The following is a 21547-nucleotide window of genomic DNA, read 5'->3' as shown; positions in this document are numbered from 1 at the left end:
ATCATGAAAAGAATATATTAACCTAACGGTCCCTTTTGGTGTCTTCTGTAAATAAAAAAGTAAAATAACAAAAATATCGAACTCCGACGAAAATTCAAAACGGAAACGGAAGCTATAATTGTTAATTATTTCTAAGACGATTTAGTGTGTTATAGATTAAAGTATGCGATTTTAAGTCAAATTGGTGATCATGCATTTGACAGTTTATGTCCCATGAACTCCATTACACATATATAAACTTCTACACTCTGTTACACATTCACAACTCAAACATAAGAGAGCTAGAAAGGAGGTATTTAAACTTGAAAGACAATTTAATAAAAAGAAGCACATTAACAACCAACAGAAAACGGCATCAAGGCAAATAATTATAGTCCAAAACCAGAAAATTGAGCAATCTTCAACTCATAAAAAAGGGGGAGCATACTCAGTGAACTTCGAAGGGTTTGCTCAACTAGTGACACGTATGTGAAATAAAATCGTACGTACGATAAGGCGTTATACAACATACTTTTAGAGAAATGAGAATACGTAAATTAACTGAAGGAAGATTAAAAAAAGCACCACAAACGCACCATTATAGAGTTACATTGTCATGGTTAGTACTCACATCATGAATTTGTCGTGTGTTTTCGAATAAGCTCTACTAAAACTAATGGACGATGCTTGGAAACATTAAAAAAGTAAATTAACAAGAATAGCGAACTCCAAGAGAAATTCAAAAAGTCCTTTTTAAAATAGCAAAATCAAAAGCCCAATCACATCAAAGAAACACATTAAACCTTGCATACAGATGACACCAGACAATACTTATGGCTAAAAAATTTTTTTTTAAAGAAATTCCAAACCTTAAGAACAACCATTTACACTGAAAAAACCAATGGCGGCAAATTCTTCTTCGAAAAACGAAAACAATAAATAAAACTCTTTTATAGCCTGATTTGATAAGAGATGTTCAAATGTTGTAGAATAAAAATAAATTACTCCTCAAGATACAGCTAAATTTATGTTCGTGATTATCAATTAAAACTAGAACAAATATATGTAATATCAAAATTAAAAATGGTTATTCGAGTATAAATTATCATGACACTATATGGTCTTAATCAATTCCTTCACATCTGACGTTTAGAATCCTCATCCGTTCATATCTTCCTTTCTCCTTACAAGCATTATTCCATCTCTCACTGGCATTAACACCTATAACATATTTGTTTTTTTTTTAGTTAGAATTATTTAAGTCCATCTACTGTAACACTTAGTCTACGTTTTTATCATACGTGGTTAAATTTGAATTTCTATGCAGTGCAGACTAAAAGTAAAATTAAAGATTATCAACGACATACGAATTTATTCAGAATGCACCCAGTTTATCTAAAAAAAAAAACCCCAACTCTTTGATATAACAAACCAATTTTCATTTAAAAAACATTTACTCTAACAATTCCTGATTACATTTAAACAATATATATATAACACGTTCCTGTAAAATGTTGTATATGACTTTCTTAGTCACAGTAAGCACTTGTCATTGTTACTGTTTGTTAACATAAACAAAAGAAATATGCATTTGACTATGGCCGCATTTCTTTCTAACCAAAATTTTGTGTATGCTCTGTCGCGTTTGTTGTTGTTTTCCAAACGCTACAAAAGTAGAAACAAATACATCGTTTAACAAGTCTTTACTGACCCTGTTTGAACTTTCAATAATGCATTCACATGTTGTTGGTAAACAGACTTTTAACAAACACAGAAACAAATACTTCGTTTAATCAGGTTGAAGTTAGAAACAAATGTAGCGTTTATACTAACAAACGACAAACTGCAGACGCATTTCTAACGTGTGCATAGTTTGTCAAAGTTTATATAAAATGTTTGAAAGAAATGATCAAAACATGTGCGTGCTTAGCCGTTTGCATCGTTTGTTTGAGAAAGAAATGCACTCTAAATAGGTCAAATTTTCGAAACAAGTGTTAACACCTATTAACTTTAATTCCGTGTAAATGCATGCTCACCAGGAGACATTTACCCTGTTGACTCTCCTTGATATTTTTTTTTATGGAGTTCTTGCATTTCCCTCGGTGTTGTTGTTTGTTTAGTGTTAAGGAGATTATAACACCGATAAACTACCGTTGCTTCTAATTTGAAGATCATTTAATAGTCACAGATAGATTATAGATTGTTATTATAACATTTCTCTAAAGCCCCAGTCACACTGTCACGGTTCAAGAGCTACGTTTTACTATGTTTTGAAAGCGTAGCGAAACGGGAATATACGTTACGAAGCGTATTGAAACGTAGTGATCCTTTGTTCAAAACGGGACCTGTCCCGTATGTTTTGAAAATTCAACAACAAATGTAGCGTAAATTAAAACGAAGTAGAAACCTAGTAAATACGTATCGAAGCTTAGCGGAACGTAACAAACGTGCTACATTTTAATTAGTTGTCGAAACGTATCAATGCGTGGTGGAAACGTGGATCTACACGTTCTAATACGTAGCAAAACATGAAAAGGACGTAGCACAAACCTAGTAAAACCTAGCTTTTAAAATAACGGGACATTTTTATTCAAAAAGTGGTTGAAACATAGCATTTTAAAACGTAGTAAAACGTGACACTGTGACTGGGGCTTTATTTAACTTAAAGCATCCATTTTCTGCATACATAGCTATATACAGGTAAATGCATTATTGGTACATGATAATTTATTCAAATATTAATGGCAACTTTTGCTCGTTTCCCAATTAACTAATGAAAACATACCTGATAAACATCATTCCTGGTCATTAGCATATCGTTAAACCTTTTGATTGGTTCATCGTCAGGACAGTCTTTTAAATATGGTTTTCCATAGTGTAATGCGTTGTCCAGAGCGATAGTACCACCTGGTGCTAAAAGGTCTTTTATCGATACCTAAAAAATATGTATACAGGGAAAGGAAGCATTAAGTAAAAATGTATAACATTGCATAAATAGAATAAAAAGGATTGAGTTTACTCGCTATGTAAAATTAACAATTAAGTGCCTCTTTTGTGTGATTTCATAGAGATTTAAAAGTCATTGCATTTCTATTAATGATTTTAACATTGTGGTTTACTCTGTAAACAAGCTTGAACAAAAATAAGTCAACGTTCATACAACCTTTCGTGAAATGACCATTGTAGGCTCTATAGCTTTACAGCTACATGCAAAAATCATTTCCCCAATTAAATAGGTGCTAATTTCAATAACTGACAATAGTGTTTTTTGAAATGCAAATGTTATTTAATTATTGGCATATAATAGCTGATTGTAATGAAGGAAACACACTTATATAAAAATGGAATACTTTTTTAACCAGGTCAGCACTTAATGCTCTTGAGGGCCTCTTGTTTACTATCTATGTTTCGATTTTACTGTTGGTAAATTGTCCACGAGGACATAGAAATCCCGCGTTTTGCATTTGCGCCGATCTGCATTTCATTTGCGCCGATTTTTTCTTTCATTTGCGCCGAATTTAATTTTCATTTGCGCCGATTTTTTTACAGGTAAATTACAGGTGAACAGATATAAGATGTGGTATGAGTGCTAATGAGAGAACTCTCCATCCAAGTCATGTTATTTTTAATTCATTATAGACCTCTTCCGTTAGCCACTTGTACAAATTTAATGAATTATCAATCATAACATGTATATAACTGATGTACCCTGCTCACCACGGGGAGGAAGAAGAAGGCCGACAAGATATATCTCCAGACTTTTCCTTGACCGTACCCGTAGTTCTTTAGCCTCTGTCTGTCGGACATCAGCCGCATGGTTATGCTCGTTCTGTGTTTTGACAATAGAATCCATGGTGACTCTGGCTTTACACGATTTGATGGTACATTAGAAAGATATGTTTTTATGTTTCAGGACACTGACATTCCGATATGTATGGCCCTCGATGATTAAAGACTTGACTTCTCGGCCCGTTTCAGTGTGCAATATGTCCATCGTGTTACTACGAAGTTCCAGAACAATATGAATCAAAATTAACATGAACTCCTATACATGAAAGATATCTTTTCTTCTCTGCCTTTTTTATATAGTTTTAGAACAAGAGGTTTACCAACTATTTTAACAAACTCCGGACTACTAGTATGTCAAAATGCCTGTTCCTGTTACACAATTGTGTTCCATACATTAATCAGCAGGAAGCCTTTAGACACTAATAACAATCTGTTCGTATATTATAGACATATATACCCTGAAGCCAATAAATGACCATGTCTACTGTGAAATAACATGTAACCGTCAAGGGTTAATTGCATAGTTTGACAATTAACCACAGACTATTATTACTCCATAACCAGCCGACTATGTAACCGGCCTACAGCTATGGACCGTTTGTTAGGACCACTGGACTATATAAGATCTCTCAATGGACTTTAAGGACACAATTCGATCACACCAGAATTCGTCACATTTCGGCCAGTGTCTCAGTGAAAAACATTTATTTGAACTTTTAATCGCTCTTTGAATACTTGTAAATTAAGCAATAAATACTAATTGACAAGTATAGTTAACGACTTCGCCACATAAGTCAAATTGGTGCCGTGGCCAGGATCAACCAGGACTTCTAACCACTATACGATAGAAAGGAACCACGTAAGTTGCAATTACCATAGCTTTCATTCTTTTTTGATGGATAACCAAGATACTTCTATGTCAGCACAAAAAGTAGAATTAGCTTTCAACAATGTCGCAAATGAACTTCATGGTTTAAGGGAAGTAGTTACTATTCAAGGCGATGTAGCCACGGAAATTAAAGGGTTAAAATCAGTCATTTGTTCTCAAAACGTAGTTCAAGGAATAACGCCTTTTGAGGGTAATACGAAAGATTTTAAAGCCTGGATTGAGTCAATTGAAAAATATGCTTTACTTTTTAATGATAGGGATAGAATTAAGGAAATAGCTTTTCAAACATGTAAAGGGGCTTGTTCAGATTACATACAAAGGTATTTGAGAGACCATCGGGACACCACTTGGGAACAGTTAAAAAAAGAATTAACTTCAAGGTTTGGAGAAATTACTGATCCTCAACATGCGTCAACTCTTTTGAGACAATTAAAACAAAAAGGGGACGAGTCTGTTCAAATTTATGCAGAAAATTTATTGAATTTGGCAAATGAGGCATATTCAGAGTTAGATGGACATAATGAAGCTATAGAAAGGGAACTCGTAGGCATTTTTTGGATGGTTTAGCTCATTCTTATTTAAAAATGAAATTAATAAGAGAAAACCCAGCTACTTTTTCTTTGGCAGTTAAAAGTGTAATGACTGAACAAAATTTGAGAAAAAGATTTACTTTAAGAACGGAAAGGGTAGACGAACCAAGGTATAAAACGATAAGACCAATGACATTAACTAGACCAAGACGGACTGAACCTTTGAACTCTCATGAACCAATGGAAATTGATCATTATCGTGACACAAAACGTTGTTATTCTTGTGGTAAAGTAGGTCATGTATCACGTGATTGTCGTTCTGGGGGAAATTTGAGACAAATTAATGCCGTAGAAATGCAAACATATCACGGAAATTCGGGTAGAAACAGGGAAATTAATTGTTATTCTTGTGGTAGGGTAGGACATATAGCACGAGATTGTCGTTCTAGGGGAACCTATAGACAAGTAAATGCAGTTGAAACGCAACAATATCAAGGGAATTCGGTAAGAAATAATGAGATAATTTGTTATCAGTGTAATCAACGGGGACATATTAGACCAAATTGCCCAAATAGAAAACCTAGGACTGTTAACATGGTAGAAAACTGGGGTGTATATCCGGAAAACTAAAGTGCTCTTGTCACGTTGAAGCCGGTGATAAGAGTAAAATTGAAAATAAATTACCTACTTATTCTATAAATGTTGCAGGAGCTCCAAATTCAACTTTAATTAAAATTCAAAATCAAAGATATAGAGCTCTCGTAGATTCAGGCGCTAGTGTTTCTTTGATACACAAAAGAATTTTTGAAACTTTAAGGGATAAACCAAAATTACTAAAGAAAACGGCTAATTTACAGTCCGTAAATGGGGGGTCTTTCCATGTAGAAGGTTGTGCAAACCTTACTTTCAAAATAGGTAGTACAAAAGTTACTTAATTATTTTATGTTGTTAGAGACATGAACAGAAATGTTATTTTAGGAAAAGATTGGTTAGTACAAAATGGAGTTAGGTTATATTTTGATTTAGGATGTTTGAGAATTCAAAAAAATTATGTTCCATTAGAAGAAGACATTAATGTGGCTTCAATTGTAAGATTAACCGTAAATGCAGTATTAAAACCACAAACAATTAATGTTTGTCCCGTAGGCCTTAAGAACAATCCAAGTTTTGGAAGTACTAAATTGTTAGAAATCTCACCTGTAGCTTCAGGGTATGTTAGTACAGAACCAGGCTTAATGATAAGTAATACGGTGGTTAATTTTAATAAAAATAGGAAGTTTCCTTTGATGATTGTAAATAACACAAACAAATCAATTAGGTTAAGAAGTGGTTGTGTAGTAGGTAAGGCTTCTCATTTAGAAGAAATAAATTTAATCAATGTGAATCAATCTCAAGGAACTTCGGGACTCAAAAAGTTAGACGAGTCTGAAATAAGTGTACCGCAAGAATTTAAAAAGGATATACTTAGAATGATAAGGGAAAATGAAGATGTTTTTGCAACTTCAGACAAAGATTTGGGGTGCACTGATACAGTACAAATGACTATTGATACCGGGGATCACCCACCTATCAGATTAAAACCTTATAGGGCCCCTCTCAATCAGAGAAAAATAATAGATAAGACCATTGAGGAACTATTAGAGGCTAATATCATTAGGAAATCTAGGTTCACTTGGGCTGCGCCTATCATTATTGTTTCAAAAAAGGATAAAACTTCAAGGATGTGTGTAGATTATCGAAGCCTAAACGCAGCTAGTAAAATTTATTCCTTTCCGTTGCCCCTGATTGATGACTTGCTTGCTTAAGTAGGTAAAGCCAAAATAATGACATCGCTCGATTTAAAGTCAGGATATTATCAGGTCAAGGTCAAAGAGTCGGATAAGGAAAAGACTGCTTTTGTATGTCACAAGGGATTATTTGAGTTCAATGTATTACCATTTGGTCTCGCCTCAGGGCCCAGTTTATTTAGTGAACTAGTTACAGAAGTATTACAAGGGTTAGAGCATTTTTCAACTGCTTACATAGATGATATTTTAATATTTTCCGAAACAGAGGAAGAACATTTTGGCCACATTCAACAAGTTTTTGATAGATTACGACAGCACAAACTGAAATTAAAATTGAAAAAATGTAATTTTTTGCAAAATGAAACCAATTATTTAGGCTTTATAATAAGTAAAGATGGATTAAAACCAGACCCTGAAAAGGTAAAGGCCATTCAAGGCATGAAAGCTCCCTCGAATGTCAGGGAAGTAAGAGGATTAATAGGTTGCTTGAGTTATTATCGCAGATTTGTACCTTCATTTTCAAAAATTGCAGAGCCTATAGTTGCTTTAACTAGGAAAAACAAGGTTTTTAATTGGACCACAACTTGTCAGGTAGCTTTTGAAAAGTTAAGGGATGAACTAGTGAAAGTACCATTATTGGCATACCCAGATTTGAATAAACCCTATGTGCTTTACACGGACGCTAGCGATAGTTGTGTAGGTGCTTGTTTAACGCAATTACAAGAAAATCCAATCAAGGGCGAAAATGAAGTGGAAAGACCGATTTACTTCCTATCTCATAAATTGAGTGATACGCAAACACGTTGGTCAACCATTGAAAAAGAAGCATTTGCTATTCATTACGCGTTACAAAAATTGAATCATTAGTTGTATAATGCTGAATTTGTGATAAAAACAGATCACAAACCCTTGAAATACATCTTAGAATCCCCCATGCAAAATAAGAAAATTCAACTGTGGGCTTTGAACATAACGGGTTATAACTGTACTATTCAGTATATTCCAGGGCCCCAAAACGTGTGTGCAGATTTTATGTCTAGATTACCTTCAGACGAAAAACCAAACGAAAATCCAGATCCTTATCCGGATATTAGTGATAATACTTACGAAATTAATGTGATTAATTCAAATAGATTTCATTTTACTGATTATGCAAATAATGACAAATTAGTTGAAGATATTCCAGAAAAAGAAAATTTTCAGTTTGAAGAATTTGATATGTCAATTGAACAAATGAAAGACAAAACATTACGCGAGTTAAAGGAACAACTTGTAGGCGATAAGGTACCCGAGGCAGTGCAAAACAAGTACATCATAATAGATGACATACTTTATTACATCGCAAATGTAGATAATGATCCTATTATAGGGTTGTACATACCTTCTCATATAAAACAAGCAGTTGTAGAACAGTATCATGATAAGAATGGGCACATGGGCATTGATAAAACATTTGATTCCATTCGTCAAAAATATTTTTGGCCAAACATGTTTAAGGAATTGTTTAATTATGTCACTACTTGTGTACCTTGTCAATCACGCAATTTACAAAAGGTTAGAGCACCAATTCAGGAAACAAAAATTCCGCCTTATCCTTTTTGTCATGTAGGGGTAGATTTGAGTGGACTGTATCCAACTACCATGTCAGGTAACAGGTACATTATAGGATTTATCGATTTATACTCAGGGTGGCCAGAAGCTTTTAGTGTCGCAACAAAAAGCACTGACAATGTCGCACATCTTTTGATTGAAGAAATTACTTCAAGGCATTCTGGGATTCAAATTCTAACAAGTGATAACGGAGGAGAAAACTGTTCTAAGGCTATGGAGGAAGTTTGTAAAGAACTTAATATAAAGCATATTAAAACTTCATTCTATCACCCTCGAGTAATGCTAAAAAAGAAAGATTTCATAGAACATTACATGATGTTTTGTCAAAATTAATAGAAGATCATTCCACAACTTGGGATTTATACTTGAACCAAGCTTTAGCAGCAATTAGATTCAATATCAATGAGTCAACCCAACTTTCACCTTTTTATGCATTATATAACAGGGATCCAGTTTTACCTTTAGATAACATTTTACAGCCTAGGAGAAAATACAATGGGGAGGAATATCATAAAATTGCCTTGCAATAACAACATAAATCATTTCTGTTGGTTCATAAAACTATGAAAAAATCTAAGCAGAAACAGGCTAAGTACGCAAACAAACATAGCAAAGATATAAAGTTTGAGGTAGGAAACCCAGTTTTTTTATAAAAATCATAGAAGGGCAAGCAAACTTTCAAAAAAAATGGACTCCGTACTATAGGATTTATAACAAACTTCACCTGTTAGTTTTATTTTAAAAAATCAGTTAGATGGGACAACCACAAAGGCTCATGCTGAACAAATTCGTTTGGCTAAGTTAGATTGGGAAATTCCTAACAACAATCAAGGTAGGGCATTACGTAAAGCTGCATATGTAGTTCCCATTGAGTCACAATCAGAAGACTCCTCTGATGATGAAAGCATAGATTCAGACACTCCGTTAAATCAAATTGCAAAAAGATATAGAAAAGAAAGGGAAAATTCTGATGAAGAAGATGATATACCATTAATGGAATTATCTAAAATATTAAGGGGGAAGAAAATTTTCTCAGAACAAGATAATGTCAATAATAGTCAAATAGAATGTGATGATCAAGTCATGAAAGAAGAAGTAAGAAATTCGCCTTCTGATTATGACGTCTCTGACATTGATGATAACATGTCTAGCACTCATTCTTCGTCAGTAACATCTGAAAATTACGACATGGAAGATAACATGTCTGTGAATAGTGTTAAAATAAAAAATAATCAAAAACCTACTGATATTGGGGCTAACGAAACAAAATTGGTATCTAAGGAACATGTTCAAAATTTAGTGAGGGCTTTGATAGGTATTATGTAGGTATCAATTGGCTTTATGGTAGTAGGAAGGATGCAAATCATTTAAGAATTTCTAAAACTTATAAAATATGTAATAAAACTAGTAATTATTCTCAATTTACAGAATGGCGGACAATGAAGAAAGTTTTGCCCAGCTAGAACCCCTTTATTTGTGGAAATTATTACCTGAGGATTTGTGGTGGCAAATATATGTTATGTTTAAGATCAATTTTTTTCCGGGAAATACTAGATCGAAAGAAAAAGGAACCTCTATTTAAAGAATTCCACGCAATACAGAAGCTGATTAACCTGTCGGATCCAATTATTATCGACAATTTTTGTGGTTTACCCACCAAATTCGTAGAGATAATTGGACGCCGGAAACAATTTGCCGAAATTCACAATTTATCCTATCGGGAGCATCTTAGGAAGTGAACGGTGGAGAACTTCAAAGCCATTGGATGGTTAAAACGATCCAATCGCTTTGGGGCTTACCACCAAGAAGTGATTCTGAACAATGCAAGGAAAATGCACCGGATACGCATTTTCGATCTAATAATTAAATTTGAAACTATAGTGGAAAACAAGAAAACATTTTATTCAGGACTATCGTATGAATTTCAAAATTGATAAGGCCAGATAAATAAAAAATATTATAATAATTTATTTATGTATCATTATTTTTAGGAAGAACCAGTGATGAAGTGGTGGTGGTTCTCACTTGTTCTTTTTGGCTTAACCAGCCAATTCATTGTCAAGGAAAATGTCATGTTCCAAAAAATTAAGGAAATAGCAACTACAAGATCAAATTGGCTCATTACTTTTGTCGTAGACTTGGATCCTTTTGAATTATTTCTTAATAAAATAGAACAAGACTTGAGCAAGGCTTTTCTCGCTACACAAAAAGTTCACACAACTTCTATGTTTTACACCCCGGAAAAAAAAACACATTTTGGCTACTATCTTAAGTTTACAAAGGGAGGTCGAAGGATTAAATCGGACTAAAGATTATCTACATTCACAATTCAATGATTACAAATCTTTATACTACGACGAAACGGCAAAGTTTAGAACTAAACGTAGCTTATTTCCTATTTTAGGCAGGCATTAAGTTTTCTATTTGGTACTGTATCAGACAGCGACCTGTCAAAAATTCGAAGAAATATCAAAACTTTGGCACAAAATCAAGATGCAATTCGTCATATTGTTCAAGATGGATTAACTATCTTGAACACTACACAAACACATGTTTCTGAAAATAGACACAAGGTTAATGAGCTGATTGAAAGTGTTGAAGAACTGGGAAATAGGCTACAAACTTTTGCCACAGATATAGAAAAACAAATTGAAGTTATGGGGAGTTATTTACAAGTTTATTTGCATATGGACATGATAATAGGTGAAATAAAGGACCTTATGAATATAGCAGGGGATTATTTAAACCATCTGCAATTACAACTAAACATGCTGTCCTTAGGACACATGTCACCCAGTCTTATCTCACCCGGTAATTTACGAGTATTATTGACTGACATAAAACAACGACTACCGGCGACATTAAAAATACCTGGTGACGAAGTTAAAGATATTTGGAATTTTTATAAATTTTGACCTGTAGTACAGTTTTGGACGAAAACAAAATAATCATTATCATTACGTTACCATTACTAGATATAAGAGACACTTATGACATTTATAAGATTCACAACTTACCTGTTCCTACTACGATAACTGATAAACGATCTGACTCGAGCAATATGGTTGCTCAGTATGAATTAGAAGCAGAAGTTATTGCTGCAAACCAAGAAAAAACTAAATATATGCTTCTAAATACCAATGAAATTGACAAGTGTTCCAATCCTTTAGTTAATTTTTGTGAAATTAAAAGTCCAGTTTATCCAGTTAATTTAAGTAAATTATGTATCATAGCCTTATTTGCCAATAAAGAAAATTGGAAAACAAGATGTACAGCGAAAGTACGACCAAATACAATTTTGCCTATGACCGATAGTATGTGGGCAGTTACAACCATTAATGAATTTAGAATCACTATTAGATGTGATGACAATACAAACATGTTGACGGATCAGATAATTAATCCTCCTACCACTATAATTAATTTAAAGCGAACTTGTACCGCTACGAGTGATCATTTGACCTTATTACCTACTTATCAAATGGAAAGTACATTTTTAACAGAAAAAACGTTCGATAGATTCTTAAATACCTTTCAAGTACTGAATACAAGTTTATGGGAACCCTTTCATGCTGCTTTGCCAAACTTTACAAAGCTTGAACTACCAAGAGAACAAAAGGCGATTAAACAAATTCCTATGAACGATTTGATTGAAAAACTTAGAAATTTAAGGGAAATTGAAAATGATGTTGAATTTCCAAATTGGGGAGTAGGTCTATCCATGGGTTTGGGTGCGATATTCATTGGAATAGCTATATTTTTGTACTGTAAGTTTTTTAGAAACAAATCTTGGTTAGCCAAAAAGAAAGGTGTGAGTTCGGGTTCTAATGCCACGAACGATGGGTACCAAATGGTGACAATGCAAATGGTTGGGACAGAAGTACCTGATTCCAGAGAGAAGATTCCCTCTGCACCATTACTCAAAGACGATGCAAGACCGAAGACCGATGCGACCAGTCTCTTGAGAAAGATGTACCCAGAGCTAGATACGTCGACTACTTCGTAAAAGGACTGGATTGTAAACCATACAACGTAGACGACCGAATCCACTAGCAGAAGACGAACCGTGTAAATAATTTCAAAATGACCCTATGAACTGTGTAAATAGAATTGTATAAACATTTGCGTTCCTAACCAGTATTGAGGAACAACTTACTATGATGGTGATGGAAATAAAACATGAACTATGTATACCGAAATATTGAAATTATGATTCGAATGAACTATGTGTAAATATATCCAGATATTGGACTAGATGAATGTGATGAACTTATTATATCATGATATTGGACTTATAGAACTTTATAAACTTAGATATGTGGTGATGGTTACCGGAAACCTTACAATAACTATTTAAATAACCTACAGGAAGAAAAATACCGTATTTTATTGAACTTTCGTTCTATTAGGATTGAAGGCATTATGTTACACAATTGTGTTCCATACATTAATCAGCAGGAAGCCTTTAGACACTAATAACAATCTGTTCGTATATTATAGACACATATACCCTGAAGCCAATAAATGACCATGTCTACTGTGAAATAACATGTAACCGTCAAGGGTTAATTGCATAGTTTGACAATTAACCATAGACTATTATTACTCCATAACCAGACGACTATGTAACCGGCCTACAGCTATGGACCGTTTGTAAGGACCACTGGACTATATAATATCTCTCAATGGACTTCAAGGACACAATTCGATCACACCAGAATTCGTCACATCTCGGCCAGTGTCTCAGTGAAAAACATTTATTTGAACTTTTAATCACTCTTTGAATACTTGTAAATTAAGCAATAAATACTAATTGACAAGTATAGTTAACTTATTGACTTCGACACATTCCAAGTCAAGATCACAAATAAGTTTCCCATTTGTTGTCTTTGATATTCCTGTTTATTTGATTTGCAATCATAATACATGTAGTTCTCCTTATTGTATGTGGTTATAAGCAACGTGTCCAGTTAAAGATATTGACATATTATGCTAAATGTACGTTATCTTTGTGTGTATATTGTTGGTTTGCTGTCTAAATAGTATTTAACACAACAATCTCATTTTATTCATTACCTTCTTCCATTGTATATATTTTCTGTTGCTTATTTTAAATTGAAATTATAGTTTGTCTAACATTTAAAAAAATGTAATAATTTTTATGTTTTCCAATAATGCCACTAAATGCATTAAACACAACGAATAAATGAAGTCAAATACTCACATTAAAATAGTCACAATAACCCGGTTTGTCGGCATCTATAAAGATGAAGTCAAATGTCTCGCCTTTCTTGCCAAGATCATTTAAACTGTCTAATGCAGGACCTAAAAATTAGAAAATTGAAAACTGAGTATATGCACTTGTAATTATTCAGAGGAGTCAGTGCTGGTTGTGTAATCATATGTTGTAAATTGTACTAATTTATTTCTAAATGATAATTCCTGTTATTCCAGAGCATGTTTTAATCTTTAATAGAGGAATCTACTTATAGATTTTTTTTAAAGAAAAAGAAAACAAAAAAGATGCAAGTAGAATTACAATAGACTATTTTTTAGGGCAATTGTGACTTTAAAGTTAAGAATAAATAAAGATGCACAAACCTTCAAGAATAGTTATCTTTTTTCCGTGCGGGGACTTGTCCACAAATGTTCTAGTTAACTTCACCAAGTATGGATCAAATTCACAGGTTACGACCTTGCCGTCATCTGGCATCACTTCCGCCATACCCAGGGCGCCACAACCAGTAAACATTCCAACTTCTAAAACTCTTTTAGCTTTTGATGCACTGACTAAAAATTTGAGAACGTAGCCTGAAACAAATGATTTATAAAGTTTACAAAAGAGGAAGAAAGTGCTAATGAGAATAGTAAACTAAAAAATGACCAAACTAAAATCGGTGGTAAAATCAGGCGCTCCGGATGATTAAAAGGTTCATACTCCACTAGTGGTACCCGTCACTATTCTTTTTTTTTGGGGGGGGACGCTATCGTTTAATCATAGCTGTCATAGAAAATTAATTAGCGCTCGTCTTATGTTTAGCTTCTTTAATTCTCTTTTTTATAATGGCAGACAAGCAAGTCAGAGCTTAGTACTCTATAATACGTTCTGTTTATACTAAGAGCTAATTTGTTATTCTAGTCCTTATTCTAAGGCAATATTTTAACATTCAAATCCGAGTTTACTGGTAGCTTTAAACATTTTACAATGTATACATACTGCATGTTGATATATCAGCTGCTAACATTATTGTAAACCTTTACAAGATTCATAGTGCAGGCAGCTTATATTTTGAAATATCAGTATGCTGAAAATCTTATCGCATTTTTTAAATTGTGTTAATTAATTTTTGTGATTGAAAGAGCTATTTTTTTGTTTTACTGCATGTATAAACAAACCGGAAGAAGACTTGAAGATTTTGGGTCTAAGTTATAACCAAAGTTGTGATAGACAGTTCAATCACAGGTGTACTAGGAACACTGAATTATACCACATCTTCTTTTTTATATGTATATTTTAAAAACCGAAAAAAAACAATACATTTGGACTTTTCGAAAAACCATTATTTTTTTATAATTACGATTTTCTTAGTCTTTATTTTATCTTTACCTTCAAGATTTCCCGACAACATCCTGGTACTTATGTTCCATTTTGTTTTTCCTTCATTAAACACCTGTTGCCATGGATGTTCCATCGTATCTTTCATAAGTTTTGATAAAGCATCACTTGGCTCTGACGTTTTACCATCACAGTAGACTTCTCTTGCCTGGGAAGTATTGAAGTTAGATAAGATTGACTTTTCTTTGCCAGAATGAAGTTCATATAATGATATTTTGAAAATTGTCTAAAACTATGGGTCACTTTTTTACAAGCTACAGATTGTGCAAAATTGTCTGAAAAAACGAAGAAGAAAAATAACAGGTAGAAATTTATAAAACAAAAATATTGGATGATAGCTTTTGTAATGTGTTTGTGGAAAATTTAAAAAAGAACAAACAGGGGTCACGAAACTCAATGTCTTGCTTCAAAACAATAAACTCAAACTAACTGTTCTTTCATTTATAAAATAAAGTTATCTGCGCTTTCCCACTTATATGGTTGAGTGTATAAATTGAATTAAGCAAAAAGCTTTATTCTGTTTTGTTAATACAGTCGTGTATTAATCATTTAGACTAAAAGTCTACGAATGAATAATATTCCTCTCTCAAAATTTGCATATTTTATTAATGATCCTGCTATATCACAATATAAGATTGCGTAAAATTTAATGTGTACCTCAAATAGATCCTCAACAGCTTGTAGACCCGAAATTATGGTTTCAGGGAGACCTAACTTTTCTGCCTCTCTTTTCACTTCCCACAGTTTTGTCAATGCAGGATCATAACTGATTTTATCCGACATTCTAAAATATAAAATAATAAAACCTCCCGATATCAACAGGATAAATATTAATGGGAAATAATAGGTAAAAGCCTACATATGCTTTGTTATCAAACGAGTTTAAATAGAGAATAATGTCAAACATGATCCTAACTCATTCAATTTATTTCAATATCTTTTGAAATGATACGTGGTTATACGCCAACAAGACAGCACCCTAAACTTTCATTAAAACTTATGATATCTGTAGTTTTCTATATGTTATTCTCACATTGTAAGAAAATATAAATATATGTGTAGCTTCAGAAATATAGAGCAAAGTTTGCTTCGACGAGTTTTATACTGTGCTACACGGTTCAAATATTTATTTGGTATTCTGCTATTCAACTTTCACGATCATTGAATCCGTTTTTAAATAAAATCTACTTGCCTTAAAAATGAACCGTGATGTCCGAGGACCCCAAATTGAACTGAGACGTTGATTCCATTAAAATTGGTGACGCTATCCAATCAAAATGAACGTTACAAAGCAAGTGTGTATGCTGCATCATAATATATCATATTGTCGTCAGGGAAGACAAAGGACGACGTGTTTGACATATTGTCATCAGGCCAGATTTCGGACAATGAGACTTACAGTTATCATATTGCGTCATGCAAAACTTCAAACTACGTGACTAACCGTAAGCATACTGTTGTCAGGTTAGACTTAGGAAGACGTGACTAACCGTTAGCATATTGTTGTCAGGTTAGACTTAGGACTACGTGACTAACCGTAGGCATATTGTTGTTAGGTTAGACTTAGGACTACGTGACTAACTGTAAGCAAATTGTTGTCAGGTTAGACTTAGGACTACATGACTAACAGTAAGCATATTGTTGTCAGGTTAGACTTAGGACTACGTGACTAACCGTTAGCATATTGTTGTCAGGTTAGACTTAGGACTACGTGACTAACCGTAAGCATATTGTTGTCAGGTTAGACTTAGGACTACGTGACTAACCGTTAGAATATTGTTGACAGGTTAGACTTAGGAAGACGTGACTAACCGTAAGCATATTGTTGTCAGGTTAGACTTAGGACTACGTGACTAACCGTTAGCATATTGTTGTCAGGTTAAACCAAGGACTACGTGACTAACCATTAGCATATTGTTGTCAGGTTAGACTTAGGAAGACGTGACTAACCGTAAGCATATCGTTGTCAGGTTAGACTTAGGAAGACGTGACTAACCGTAAGCATTCTGTTGTCAGGTTAGACTTAGGACTACGTGACTAACCGTAAGCATATTGTTGTCAGGTTAGACTTAGGATCACGTGACTAACCGTTAGCATATTGTTGTCGGGTTAGACTTAGGACTACGTGACTAACCGTTAGAATATTGTTGACAGGTTAGACTTAGGAAGACGTGACTAACCGTTAGCATATTGTTGTCAGGTTAGACTTAGGAAGACGTGACTAACCGTAGGCATATTGTTGTCAGGTTAGACGTAGGACTACTGACTAACCGTAAGCATATTGTTGTCAGGTTAGACTTAGGAATACGTGACTAACCGTAAGCATTCTGTTGTCAGGTTAGACTTAGGAAGACGTGATTAACCGTAAGCATATTGTAGTCAGGTTAGACTTAGGACTACGTGACTAACCGTAAGCATATTGTTGTCAGGTTAGACTTAGGACTACGTGACTAACCGTTAGCATATTGTTGTTAGGTTAGACTTAGGAAGACGTGACTCACCGTAAGCATATTGTTGTCAGGTTAGTCACGTAGGACAATGAGACTAACTGTAGGGGTCGAAATTAGCGCTGGTCCGGTGGTCCGGGACCAGTAGAATGTGCGTCTAACCAGTAGATTTTGTCAGCTGGTGGTCCGGCGGACCAGTAGAAATTTATCGATAAAAATCACTGATTGCATCGCAATCTCCGTTTGTTTTCAAAACAATTTCCCTCAGTGTAAAATCAATTACACGGTACTGGGGGGTATTACAATTGATCTAGTTAATTAATATCTCGGGTGAGCGTCCTTCATAACAATATAAAATGTTGAAATTTTTGGAAGGAGTTAAACCGCCGGACAAAAAAATTAAAATTAGTGAAAATCAAAAGGAAGATCGAAATAACGTATATGAAATTGACAAAAGGAAACGCAAATACCAAAAATCATGGGAAAAGGATCGCTCGAGACGAACCAGTCAGGCACCCTATGGTTGTCGTGAGGATTGCGATGACGTGGCAGACAATGTTGATATTTTTTCTGTCCTTGATCCTGATTTTGATAAAGAAAATCATTGAGATTATCAAAGCCTTTATCAAGATCAGAATCAAGACTATCCCTTTGTTCCTGTCTAACTTATGTAAACGAAAGCATCAAAATAAAATTAAACATCTATCATTTATATTAGTGGTTGTCAAATGAATGTCATTTTTGCAGGAACAGTAGATTTGGAGCCGGACCAGTAGAGTTTTCAGTCCACTGGTCCGGCTGGCCAGTACACAAAAAAAGCTTAAATTCGACCTCAGTTACTGTTACCATATTGTAGTAATGTTTTAATAGAAGACGACGTGACTAACTGCTTTCATATTTTCATCAGGTTATATCTAGGACGACATAACTTATAGTTATCATATTGTTGTCATATTATACTTAGAGCGACGTGGCTAACCGTTATCATATTCATGATATTGGCATCATGTTATAACTAGAACACCGTAACTAACCGTGCTAACCGTAAGAATATTGTTGTCAGGTTACACTAAGGACGACATGACTAGTCGTTAGGTTAGACTTATGTTGACGTTCATCACTACTAATCATTTATTTAACATATATTATCGTCAGGTTAGACTTATGACGACGCTAACTAACCGTTAGTTATATATTTTTCAGGTTGTCCTTAGGACGACGTGACTAATAGATAGCATAATGCCATCAGGTTAGACTGAGAATTGCATGAATTTGGAAAGAATTGTATTGCACGTTTAGCTCCGACGGCATCAATTGGTGATGTGATGGTCTCAAATTAAATTTACTTGCAAAGCATCATGCGCATTAGCGGTGCCAGTAAGTTGGTATTTGCGACCATCAACTCACCAATTGATTCCGTTGGAGCTCAAAATACAATATTGTTAAAACCATTCTAATGAAGTTGGCATGACTAACTGTTAGCATATTTTCGTCAAGTTAAATTCAAATAGTGTCTGTTTGTAATGATTGTCATGTTTGTCTTGGTAGCAATCCAATATTTGGATTTTACACCAATAAAATGATTTGATTTGATTTGATTGAAGTTATATTTAGGGCGGTATGACTAACTGTAAGCACATTGTCATCAGATTAGACTTCAGACTACGTGAATGACCGTTATCATATTGTCGTCTGGTAAGACACAGGACGTTTGACCTGTTATCTGTTATTATGTTTGATTTGATATCTTACTTGGATAATCATATCGTCCTGTTCGTTCGGATGTGTATTTGCTTACAGAACAATCCTTTATATTCGACATGTAGTTATAATATAAAAAAGAAGATGTGGTATGTTTGCCAATGAGACAACTATCCACAAAAGACCAAAATGACACAGACATTAACAACTATAGGTCACCGTACGGCCTTAAACAATGAGCAAAGCCCATACCGCATAGTCAGCTATAAAAGGCCCCGATAAGACAATGTAAAACAATTCAAACGAGAAAACTAACGGCCTTATTTATGTAAAAAAAAAATGAATGAAAAAATATGTAACACATAAACAAACGACAACCACTGAATTACAGGCTCCTGACTTGGGACAGGCACATACATAAATAATGTGGCGGGGTTAAACATGTTAGCGGGATCCCAACCCTCCCCTAACCTGGGACAGTGGTATAACAGTACAACATAAGAACGAACTATAAAAATCAGTTGAAAACTTGAAGGCTTAACTCATCAGATGGACAAAAATACAAGTGGACGTGACCCGGTACTTATACATCCCGACACAAAAAGACACAATGAACAGATCTGAGAGTACTCGCAGTTATCTGACAGCTAGTTCAAAGCCACTAACAACTAATAAAAAAATCATGCATCTAAGACTAAACTATCAATCCGTACACATCCAACATCCAATGGATTTAGTGTTGTTAAAACAAATATGTCATCGTCGTTTACGGAAGATAAAGTATTTATACTCTAAGCTCGCATGACACGTTACAATTAGTATGCACATATTAAGATTAAAAGCATAAAACATTAATATTAATGTTAATACTTTCATTGAACACGTACGGGTCAAAATAAAAGTAATTTGTTAAATTTTCTATCAGTTAGACAACGACCATTCATCTTTTTAAGGGAGGACCACTGCCGGGACATTCATTGTTTTCCCAATTTTTTTTTAGTTTAATGTAAAGACTATTCTCAATAATAAAAAAAAAAATAATAATAATAAAAAACTAAATGAATGTTTTTTCTTTTCTTATTTTCTATAGAGGAATTTTGAAACATTTTTTTTCTATTTTCAAACAATTATGAATCAAAAATATTCTCCATCATGAATGGTCGAAGCCTTATTACATTTAATCGTAACTGGTTAGTTTGGTTTGTACTATGATATGGTTCTATTTAATTTCAAGTCGATCGAGATTTTTAAATCATCGTGAAAATGTTTACTGTTGTTAACATTATAAACAGAAGTTGGGTATAAATTGTGAATACATTAAACTAACAACCAAATACTTGCCATCAACACAAAATTCAACAGAAATCAAATACATTGAGATATGACATCTAGACAACTACCAGGGAAAGTACTGGCAAATGATGTTTTAACTAGTAACATTATCTATCTGCCTGTCCAAAGTCATGTACCAGTATTTCTGTTGTTGCCGTTTAGTGTTTTGAACATATTAAGATCCGACCATTTTTTTCTCGAGGGTGAATCGTTTATACTTTTTATCATTTTATAGCGTACTATATGTTATATGGGTTTTGCTCATTGTCGGAGGTAGTTCGTTGTCCTATAGTTACTTACAACTACGCCATTTAGTCAATGCTAAATAGTTCCCCTTTTATTATCATACCACATGTTGCAGACTAACACACCCGGAGCAAGAGAATAATACAAAAAATAACCACTATTGCAAAATGTCAATAATACAGTACTGACAGTACTTTAAATATAGCAGTTCGAATAAAATTGGGTCAAAAGAAATAGATCAATGACAATGGATGCACCAGTTATTTTGAAATATTTTTTTTTTATGTATCGGAGTTAAATAGACGATTAACATTTAAATGATTAAAACAAACCTATCTAAAATAACATTACGCTGAAATGAAAATAAATGTATTCACTTACTTGTTACGATGTATGCGTGTATTGTACGTGTGGCTTCGTGTTATGATAGAACGTCCTAAATAATGACTCTTTGATGTGACGAAAAGTAAATCACAAGTAGATCACAAGTAATATCTTTTCTTGCTTATGTTGTAAAATGCTTTTTTAATTTGAAGTATCATCCATTCAAAATATTGCTCTGCCTATAAATTATATTTGGGTAAAAAAAATAGAACATTGGAAAGGCCAATACGGTTTTT

At 33.9% G+C, this 21547-nt stretch overlaps 1 protein-coding gene and 1 long non-coding RNA gene across 2 annotated transcripts in view; both read right to left on the bottom strand.

Annotated features, from left to right (window-relative positions):
* LOC143067099 (uncharacterized) overlaps positions 1 to 21547 on the bottom strand; it is a 160586-nt gene that overhangs the window by 95101 nt on the left and 43938 nt on the right. The window lies entirely within an intron of this gene.
* Positions 988 to 21448, bottom strand: LOC143067095 (putative caffeoyl-CoA O-methyltransferase 1). The gene is made up of 7 exons (XM_076240134.1): positions 21309 to 21448; positions 15859 to 15985; positions 15193 to 15349; positions 14187 to 14396; positions 13810 to 13910; positions 2765 to 2914; positions 988 to 1200 (listed from the first exon to the last, which is right to left on the bottom strand). The coding sequence occupies exons 2-7, from the start codon at positions 15982 to 15984 to the stop codon at positions 1138 to 1140; spliced, it is 807 nt and encodes a 268-aa protein (XP_076096249.1). The 5' UTR covers position 15985; positions 21309 to 21448; the 3' UTR covers positions 988 to 1137.

Source organism: Mytilus galloprovincialis, chromosome 3 (genome assembly GCF_965363235.1).
Source record: "Mytilus galloprovincialis chromosome 3, xbMytGall1.hap1.1, whole genome shotgun sequence".
Lineage (NCBI taxonomy): Eukaryota > Metazoa > Mollusca > Bivalvia > Mytilida > Mytilidae > Mytilus > Mytilus galloprovincialis.
This window is presented reverse-complemented; position numbering and strand designations above follow the sequence as displayed.

Excerpts from the sequence above, each read along its gene's own strand:
- LOC143067095 (XM_076240134.1), bottom strand. The coding sequence starts at position 15,984 with ATGTCGGATAAAATCAGTTATGATCCTGCATTGACAAAACTGTGGGAA. Across the intron at positions 15,350-15,858 it reads CTGTTGAGGATCTATTTGAG|GCAAGAGAAGTCTACTGTGA; the intron begins GTACACATTAAA and ends AATACTTCCCAG. Across the intron at positions 2,915-13,809 it reads GTTATTGTGACTATTTTAAT|GTATCGATAAAAGACCTTTT; the intron begins GTGAGTATTTGA and ends CATATTTTTTAG.